General features: G+C 29.5%; 1 protein-coding gene across 1 annotated transcript; it reads right to left on the reverse strand.

Moving 5' to 3' along the window:
* Positions 1–3833: 3833 nt before the first annotated feature.
* On the reverse strand, positions 3834–10907 carry LOC130441279 (BTB/POZ domain-containing protein 9-like). Its single transcript, XM_056774883.1, has 8 exons — positions 10755–10907; positions 8284–8419; positions 7969–8225; positions 7618–7870; positions 7292–7502; positions 6332–6723; positions 4011–4228; positions 3834–3899 (listed from the first exon to the last, which is right to left on the reverse strand). Exons 1-8 carry the CDS (start codon positions 10905–10907, stop codon positions 3834–3836), a joined length of 1686 nt encoding a protein of 561 aa, XP_056630861.1.
* Positions 10908–11262: the final 355 nt, after the last annotated feature.

Here is an 11262-nt window from a genome sequence, read left to right on the forward strand (position 1 = left end):
TCACATGAGAATTGTATATAGTATTCCGGTTTCATTGTCTTAGTTTTGATGATCTAGATTATAATCGTTATTTGTTACTTCTACTGCTATGTAAATACTTGTTGTTGTTGCAAAAAAGTAAATTTTGTGATAGAATAGACAAATTGTAAACTGATGTGTGAACCAAAGTAATGTTAGTACTTCATTTAAACTTTTCCATTACAGGTCGTCTTCAGAAAATTTTCAATACATTATGTTTATATGTGTTATATGGTTATGTTCATTTTGATATGGTGAACAGATTTACAGTATTGTTTTGAAGCTCTCGACGGACTACACTTTTGCAGACGTGACATATGTACGAGGATACATTGAAAAATTCTTAGCCTACTATAGAACCAAACAGAATTTCAATGTCAAAATATTTAATTACTCAACATATTCTCCTCTTAATTGGATACATTTATTACAGCGAACCTGCAACATCTCTAGACCTTTAAAAAAATGTTTCTTCTTTTTCGGCAAACCAGACCCCCACAGCTTTTATTACCTCCTCGTTGGAAGAAAATTTACGACCTCTTAAACTTTTTTCACTTGAGGAAAGAGATGATAGTCGGACGGAGCCAAATCTGGTGAATAAGGGGAGTGCTCTAGTAATTCAAACCCCAAATCACGAATTTTTTGCTTTTGCATGGCAACATAAGATTTGTGTGCAGGGGCGTTGCCCTGCAAAAATAAAACACCTTTGGATAGCTTTCCGCGTCTTTTCTCTTTAGTTTTTTCCCCTAGAGTGATCAGTGATGTCGAATAGTAATCTCCAGTTATTGTTCTACCCTTATTCAAACAATCAATCATGATTACTCCATGGCAATCCCAAAAAATTGAACTAGGAACTTTTCCAGTAGATTTTTGGACACGAAACTTCTTAGGTCTTGGAGAACCAGAGTGTTGCCATTCCATCGATTGTTGCTTTGCTTCTGGATCGTAGAAATATACCCAAGTCTCATCCATAGTAACAATTCGGCTTAAGAAGTCTACATCGTTTTCAAATCGAGCACAGATCGAACGCGATGCTTCTACCCTTGTACGCTTTTGGTCAATATTCAAACATTTTGGGGTCTATTTTGCAGCAATTTTTCTCATGTCTAACTGCATCCGATATTTTCGGGGACTGACACAGAAAATGGCCTTCCCTATCGGTCATCATCTTCTATTGAAAATTTGCCTCTGTTGAAGCTTGCAGTCCAATTTTTGACGGTCGCATACGAAGGACATTGATCACCAAGGGTATTAAGCATATCTTCGTAAATCTGCTCACCTCTTAACCCTTCTAAATACAGGTACTTGATCATGGCTCGATACTCCTATTTTTCGATTTTCACAATTTCGGTGGATATATTTTTTCTTTTAATTTATTGCGTAACTCTGATTTACTTCTTTGACGTCAAAATTTACACTGACACTTCCAATAAGTTATTGTTCGTTGCTATGGTAACGCAATATTTTGTTTATGCATAGAATATTTTCATAATCATCTATTGTTGAGTTATTCGTATCTATTACAGGAGGTGAAACTTTCGTCTCGTTACGTACTAAGAACATTAATATAAGAAATTTTTTTCATTTTTTTTGTTTTTCATTTTCTCTAATTCTTAACTAAGTACTAAGCATAATGTTCTTGTTACGTTTATATTTCCATTGTTTTTCCTTTTGTTTTAGACTTCATATCGTTAACGTTTACTTTGTGACATCTAACCTAACGACTGTCTTATTTTAAATAATAACCAAGAGAACACGAACTTAATTAGAACACTAATTAATAAAATGTCAACCAAAGGATTCATTTCAAAAAGTGCGGGAAAGTCACTTTCGATAGTTTCATGCAGGGTGTGTCATCACTGAAAAAATTTCGAAACTATAACCATTACATATTTCGCCTCACAACAATGTTGTAAATATTTTCACAATACCAAAATATTTTTTTCTGCGCTCTATAAGGCACCTTGTATGTCATCGGTTTGTAGCTCATATAGCGGTTCTTTATGGAGAGTAAAAAAGTAAAAAAGCGTTAAAACACGTTTGATTTTGACATGACAGGACATAAACTGATTTGACTTTAATCAATAATCCGATTTGTCTTAATTTACTAGTAGCTTTCTATTATTTTATTATTATTGTTAAGATCGAAAGTGAAGATTTCAAGTTTGAAATATGTACTCCTGAAGAAATCGTAGAAGAGCAAATGTGGTAACATTAAATTTGTTTCCTGAAAGAAAACTATCTAAAAAATATAACACTTTTATGAAATATATTCTATTCTAAATTCTAAATTAAATACAACCTCAATTATAAATGATAATGTAGATTTAAGTAAATATGCCAAATTAATAGCATTTCTGAAACGAACATCGGTTGGGTACAAACCAGTTCAAACATGAAATACATTTATATCAAACATATGCTCTGAGGTCGTTAAACACAAACAGCAACCACTTCTTCCTATCAAATAGAATTGGATAATATACAGAACAAGTTGCTGGTATAAACACCTTTTCGAAAATTTCATCGTTAATTGCGCAATATTTTAGTACTACCGCATTCAGAAGAATATACAGGTTATACTTTTCGACGTACTTCAGCGTCGCTTCTAATTGATTGGAAATTCTTTGTGGTTGCCAAAGGCTATGTAAGCAATTCTCTCAAAACTAAAATAAATTGTGTTTCACAAATTTTACAAGTAACGAATAACAGCAGTTTATCAAACCAACCTTCATATGAGACCAATTTGACTGTTACAAATATTCACAACTTGAATGAAGCTTTATCTGGTAAAAAAACAGACACCAGGATGACTGGATCGGATATTTACATATGACAATCCAACAATTTTTTTCGGTTTTCGATATTCATATTGCGAAGTGAAACAAAAATATACCATTTCTTATTTTTTCTTAATATCGTTGTCTACAATTAACTTCCGATTCAATAATTATGAATTCGTTATTAATTGTAATTTACAGAAGGAGCATAATTAAAATATCTGGTATTTCTATTTGAATTTTATTTTTTTGTATAGGGATTTAGAAAAAATAATGTATGCCACTTGTGTAAAAATTATCTTTTTTATTCTCATGGAATATTTTCGTGAAAAAAAGTTCCTCTTTATGCACTTGTTGCATAAATTACTATTAACAGCATTTTAAAAATTAGAGCTAAAAGTTATCCGTATGTAGCTTGCTGTATATAGTGTAATAATTTATGGTTAAATTTATGTACAGAGAAATTTTGTTTGGCGTTTCTCATATGATTGGTAATTTTTTACCAACTAGTTTCAATTTACCTCTCCTTGGTAGCGCCGAAAAAATTTCTTAATTATACGTATACGTCTTTATATATCACTACCTTCCAATTAGTTTATTTTCAATATAGGACTTGGTTTGGAATATGTGAATAAAAAATCATAAATGATCTCGTACAATTTGATTTTTTGAATTCTTCAAATAACAATGGCATAATAAATAGATATCCATTAAATCATATATAATAATTCAATTATAATTATATAAATTAAAATGTACCAACAACAATTATCCGCATTATCACTAACGTTGTGAGTTGGGTAAAAACTAGATATATATATATATATATATATATATATATATATATATATATATATATATATATATATATATATATATATATATATATATATATATATATATATATATATACATATTTATGAGTGTTTGATATAATATCCTTATTTATCCACAAATTTGACTAATTATTTGATAAAACTCAGTATCTGTGTTTGGAATAATATTAAAAATATTGTCCTCTGTTCCAGTTGATTTTCATCTGTTTTTTGCAGACTCAATTATTTTCATGGACGGACACTCAAAATGTCCACAGTAAAATTTCTGAAAATAGAGTATCGTTTACATACACAATTTAGAAATTATTTCTATACAAAAAAGCACTAAAGCAAATATTCCGCAATTTAGGATAAAAACTAATACATAATTGATTACCTCATTTACTGTATTAAAAGTTCCAACAATCCTTATATAAACTACTACAGTTTCAGGAAAAATAATCTCCTGCCAAGATTTGCATTGCTCTTTTGTGTTGTCAACCAGCATCTGCCAATCTTCATAATTGACGGATGATTCTATATAATATTTGCTGTAATTATCGTCATCTAGATCCCATAGCTGTAATCTCAAACTAGAAATCACGTAGGGTTGAGCTAATGGTAAAAAATTAAAAGAAAAAAATTAGTACTCAATATTATCTACAATTTAAAAAAAAAATAGATTTTGTTTGAGATTATATTGTTACAAAATTAAAAGAATTTTGAATCCAGTCTTGAAGGTATTGACGAAGCAAACTTATTAATGGAATAAGTTAGTTGTAAATTGATAGTCAAATATTTATAAAGTAAATATATGATTTAAAATATAAAAAATTAAATCAAACAAATTTTATAAATTTTCAGTATTTACTGTACTGAAATGTACTGAAATGATAAATTATATCGAATTATAATAACAATAAACACCAAATAATAAAAAAAGTAACTAATAACAATAACGAGCAACAATTTTAAAACTATAACAAAAATTATATAGTCAAGACGCATAAATAAGATTTAAAAAACCATAATTGCAACAAAATGAAAATAATAACAAAAAATGGACTTTGTTTGAGAATATTTGTTACAAAATGAAAAGTATTACTAAATTATTACTTTAATAGTATTACTAAAAAGTATTATTCTATCAATCAATTGATGTCGGCTATTGATACTCTTTATGTAAAATAGTTGCTTCTATCGTTCCTTAATATGGTAATCAACGGAATTAAAATTAGAGGATCTTGAAAGCCATGAAATAGGACCTTCACGTTGTATCCACCTGTTTTCAAAAACATTATTTAGATGCAGTCTCTATGCCTATAAAAAGTGGGGAATCCCCCATCATGCTGAAAATACATCCCTTCGATAACAACGTTCTCGACTACTAGTGCTTATTGTAGGATTCATAGCAACAGCATCAATAATATCATCTTCCCCCGCTACCTCCTACATGTCGTTTTATTTTTCTACTAGCAAAAGTGCCATTTTCTCATAAATAATTACAAACGGGCTGAAATATTGGATGATTGGGAATTCGACGGTCAGGAATTCTTTAAACAGCAGCTCTAGCATTACTTCACAGAACCCATCAACCCATCAACAAATATTATATCGGCATATTTTGTGCTCGAAAACTGATATAGCATTTTGAACCAGCTCTACCGAAGCTTACGCAATAGTATGTAACCTAGATCCTCACAGAAGAATATATTTTCTTCTATACGTAAATAACGATTGATAATAACAATGGGTATGAAATATCAAGAAACGTCAAACGATCTACGCCCATCGTGATTTTAAAACTTTTTAAAGTTTCTCGTTATTTTTATTTGATATAGTTGATACATTTATTATTATCTGACATAAAATTTTAATTTTTCACACTTAACACACAGATTATGTTGTAGGTACGCATTTCAGTTAAAATACTCGAAATTTATGAAATTGTTTTAATTATTACACTATTATCCAACATATCATTATGTATGTTACATTTTTGTAATCTTTAATCGTTCACTAAAAATTGTATAAAAGAGCGACAACATTGTCGCATTTGTCATTTTAATTGGTTATTCATAAGGTTTGAAAATCACTTATTGCATTAAAATAAATATTATACAGGTTGCAATATCCAATACGAATCCGTAAAGTGACTTTTCCAAAGCCTGTCCTGGAATTTCAGAGTCAAGCATTACCAGTCGAATACTTTATAGTAGTGTACTACATCATGAAAAAATAGAATGAACTGTGTAAACGATATAGCCAATTAAAATTTAGGAGGAGTTGATACTTTTGGGTTGATACTTTTTAGTAGCCTCTCTGAGGCGCTCTACATATGGTAAAAGTATGTAAAGCAATACCATCAATGCACTGCACAAATATAACATAAACTAGACCAATCAAAACGAGTAAGCTAAATATTGTACAAGTTATTCGAAGCTAGTAAATTTAAAAGAAGAAAGGACTAGATGAAAAATCGCAAAAAATCTAGAAAGCTTCTGAAGAGCAAGAAATTGCTAAAGAGACTTTCAACGAAAACTGTTGATGAGAAGAAAGTGTGCATTGGCCGAATTCCAAAGAGTGGAATATAATATTTTGTTCAAAATTATTATAGTAAAAATTTCATGACTTAAAAATTAAACCCAGTTTAAAAATACGATATTTACAACTAGATACATGATAAGTTTTGAATATTAAAAATACATGGGAACTTACCTAATTGTATGACTATAGCTCCAGATCGGATCTTGTGGCAGGTGTAAGCAAGGTTCCAACAGTCTCTTGTACAGTTACCATCAATAAGGGAATTTGGAATCGTACTTAAACCTTCAATAACAATAGCGTGTTTGTCTAATGTAGCTACATTATAACTTGGACAAATAATATCGTTGAGCATTGACGGCACGACTGACTTGTACATAGCTTCCACTCCGCTCAAATGGAAGAAACCATCTGTACCACTTGTACCCACTATTTTAATATAATGTACAACTTGTCGTTCAAAAAATAAATATTGCCAAGAACGGCAATCATAATGGGTGTAGTCGATAACTCTTGTCCAGTTTTTCTGATCTATTGAAACGTCAATGTAATAGGAATAGAAATACCTGGAACAATTTCAAAAAATTAATTACTCCAATTACAAAAAATCGCGACAATAATTCTATCTATCTATTTTACACGGTACATTTTCTGACTACATGTAGTTTCATGAAATCTTCCATTTAGCTATATTTTAATAAGTTTGGAATTGATCACCTACAAAGATTTGTAGGATCACAAAACAATTTTGATCATCTTAAAAACATATCAGAGAAGAAATAGGAAATAAGATCAAAATTAATAAAAGAATTTCTTAAATAAATTTCTCGAATTTTCTAATAAGTGAAAACTTTAGCAATGGTATTTTAAACAAAGTTTGTGAATAATTATCTGGGTATAATTCATTCAACCTGTTTTTTTTTTTCTATTTATTGTATCACATATATTTTCTGACCATAAGCACTGTCTTACTGATAAATGAGCAATGAGCAAATGAATCATGATCATTGAACTAAACAAAATATAGGTTCGATTGTACATTTTTTGTTTGAAACTTTTTTGATTATCTGATAATAGTAATAGTAAAAATAGTAAAATAAGTTATGATCGACATTTTGATGAAAAACTTCTTACCTTGTATCTCCATCCCATAGTAACAATTTAATATGATTAATAATTGAAGGTTGTCCTAGCTTGATAATTATGCCTTTATAGTCGACCCATCTAACATAATGTCTTGTACAAAATTTTTTCTCGGAATAATCCTCATCCAGCAAAAACATTTCAAGTGGTTCAGAGATTACTTCAGTGCGAAATCTACGAGAAGCCACGTTTTCATTTTCAACTAAAAATATATATATATTTTATAGACAATTCACAGAACATGCGTTACAGATAAATTGATAATTTGGAAATTGCTCAACATCATTAACAATATATGTAAATGAAAATCAACTTACTTAGTTGGCCTCTGTAGAGTAATTTAGTTTTTATTCTCCCACTTATAACTTCTTGCAATTTGGACGGTTCAATAAAACCTGATGCTTTCACTGTGGTTAATAAATCTATTTCTTTAATCAAAGGTAATCTGACGTTCCACAATATGTTGTCGATGCCAATTCCGTGAAATTCGCTCCAACAGCAAACCGCTTTGAAGATATCGAGTTCTGGCGCAAAAAATGAATCCCTTTGTAGAATTTCTATAAGTGAAGCCTGAAAATATTGAAAGCCATTGCATTGCATTGAACATAAGAATAATTATTGTATATAGTAGTATTTCAATTTTTTATAAATAGAAACAAATATATTACTTCTGACAGATAGTTGAACGACTCGTGTAGTACGATTGCTGACGCATTTCTGTCCAAAAACTGAATGCTATCTAGAACTAATTCGTCTAAATCGTATAATTTTGCCGTATTCAAAATTATAGAAGCGTTATCAATGTCTAAGGATTGTTTCAAATGATTTGATATCGAAGTGACTAGATTTTGAAAGCCATATTGGTCTGCTAATCCTAACGTATCCAACATTACATCTACTTTTAGCTTCGATAAGGGCATAAAACCTAAAATATGATGATAATAATTAAATTAAATCCTACAGACTGAAAATTTATATTTTACCTGTATACATATAGTTTACCAACAGTTTGAATGCTTCAAATGGCACGTGTGGTAGAGTAATTTCGTTTTGACTAGATTCTGCAAGACCTCCGAAAAAAAGCGCTCTGAAATATTGACACCTGGCCGCTAATACCACCTGTGAAATAGATAATTTTTTATAATTAAATAGGAAATACTTCTGTGTCTAGCCGATTTAGAATCATAATAAAAATACTATAATTTGGCGTTTTACAGGACGCAGAATTCTTATATCGTCGACGAAAATCGGCTGTTTGAAGTATACGAAACACCACTTCCTCTTGATTATAAGAACATAATAATATCGTATTTCATAGAAAAAGACCTTTTTTTCTAGTCATAGTCCAATGAAGATAACCTAACCTGAGGTAAAGTAAACCTAATCTAGTTTGATCAGAAAATGGATTCGTACCTCAGTCAACTTAATAACATAAAAAACAAATCCAGTTCAAATAGCCGAATCGGAAGTAAATTATTGGTGAAACAATTCTCCGACATCTGAGAGCAAAATGAATAAATTCTACAATCTCGAAAACTACAATTGACATTTTTTTACAAAAAATGCGCTATTACTACCGTTTTTCCGTCCGTCCGACCCTCTGTAGCACCATTATCTCCTTAGAGGAAGCATGTAGCGAGCTCGGTTTTTTTGCATTTAATTTAATTAAATCATAACATTTGAGTTAATTTCTCATTTTTTGATCCAACTATTATGAGAATTGCCAAGAAACAATAAAGACAAATTTGTTGAATAAATGAAATTATTGATTTTTTCATTTTTTGTTTTTTAAAGTTTTATTAATATTTACTGATTGCTAACGATAAAAAATACGCTATGGTTTCTCGCGTCGAGAATACGACGACTTTTTTACACTTGTTATTTATTATGATCCCAAATCAGGCATATGCGGAAATATAGCCATTAACAATTATTGTTTCATTTGGAAATATAATACATTTTAGAGAGCTAATCACAAAACAATCCAAATAGTTTAAATTTTAATAATAAAGATGTTCTAATTGAAAATCACGAAATCATCCTGTAGAACCATTCAATTATTTCAAAGACGTAATCAAATTGCGCAAACTGCATGTCGATAAATGCTGTACTTGTAGATTGGTCTTCAGTAAACTAACACTAGGTATGATAGTACTAATGTCTACTCAAGCTAGAGGGTAAATATTTTTTCTTTGCTTGAGTTTTGCACAATATATTGCAATAATTAATTTAAGACAACTTTACCTGAATAAATTAACATTCATAAAAACATGCGGCTTCGCCAAGGTGAGTAAGAACTTATTATGTTATTTTGGAAATGAACGTGGCAAAATTGTATATTTTTTGAGCTGTTTAATATGAAAAATATACTACCTTATTGATTGTAAAACGTATAAAAAAATGAGAAATTCAAATATATGCAGGTATATTCACAAGTTTTCGGAGAAAAGAAATGTATGGTGTCATGTTTGAGGATATAATTCAGACTATAATTATTTAAGATGGTTAGGTAATTATTCTCTACTCCGAACTACAGCACAAATTGAGAGAATTGAAAATTATTTCTCTTCATGACCTATATATTTGACAAATACCCTATTAAATTCAGCAAGGATTGTTTGCTCTTTAAATGAAAAGGAATGAAACAATTATTTTATCTTGTGAATTAATAATGTCAGTAAAAATATAGAGTTTAAGAGAAATGAAGTTAACAGGTAAGTACAGTATCAAATTGATGTGTAATAAGAAATGAAGTTTATCTAGACACAATAGCCTAGAAATGATTGAGACTAATGAATTATGCTAAAGCAACTGTGGAAAAAGAGAACTGATAATAATGATTGAAGTAAACAAAAATATTCATAAATCAATTCACATCAAACATAAATTTTCTTATTAATCAACGATTAAAACCCTCAACTTATTGTTACATCAATTAAAAATCTGGGTAACTTATTTTTGTAACAAGTATTGATAAATTTAATAAAAAAATAAGGTGACAAAATGATCTAAATGAAGTATTTGACATTGACTTTGCATTGTTTTCATTCCTCCGGTGAAGATGGAAACTTATGATTGTTGACAAAACATATTTAAAATTCTGTATCAATCATTTCTCATAATCGTAAAAAAATTATACAGAAAAAATAGGTTTTGAATAAAGTCTTCTTTTGCCTTCCTCCTTAAACAAATAGATAGAAAATTGGAAATGATAGAATTTTAATTTTGATATTAATATCTAGTTGGTTCAGTCAATTTTTACATATAAATACTATAGAACTCTGGAATCTCAAATTATTTTTAATTGAAATTGTGTTTTTTAAAAAAAATATAAAAATAAAATAGTTGTCATTTCAACTTTTATTATTTGTTGAGCTACTCGTACCTAAATATATCCTAAAAGCTAAATTTATGATGGGTAAAAACTTATTCACCAACAAATATGAAAACTCACCTTATGGGCCATTAATCTGTTACCTTCAACTATCAAGATAACATCATAATATTTTTGGCTTAAAAATAAAGCTTCCATATGCATGGACAGATCCGAAAAATGTGTAACATCACCGTTCCCTAGAGAAACCGATTTCTCTGTATTCGTAGTCATTCTCAAAATAAAGACTTTCGGATATTCCACACACTATCAATCGGTACTTGATCGAACAAACTTGAACAGTAAGCAGTATTGCCCAAACTAAGTTCACAAAATATTGCTATTCCCTATTTATAATATTTCAATATCAATAATAATAAGGGGCAATAAGGACAGGTAATGCTTTCCGAGAATTTGATAGTACTAACCTAATATATTGAAAGTTTATATAAATATTTAAAAGTAGTTAGTGATACAAAAGGATAAGCATTAAAAATACATTAAATACCCATATCAATGCAAACTGTTTACCTGTACTCCAAATAACACAAAATATACACCTCTTACGTATCGTATATAAATTTTCTAT

This window comes from Diorhabda sublineata, chromosome 3 (assembly GCF_026230105.1).
Source record: "Diorhabda sublineata isolate icDioSubl1.1 chromosome 3, icDioSubl1.1, whole genome shotgun sequence".
NCBI lineage: Eukaryota > Metazoa > Arthropoda > Insecta > Coleoptera > Chrysomelidae > Diorhabda > Diorhabda sublineata.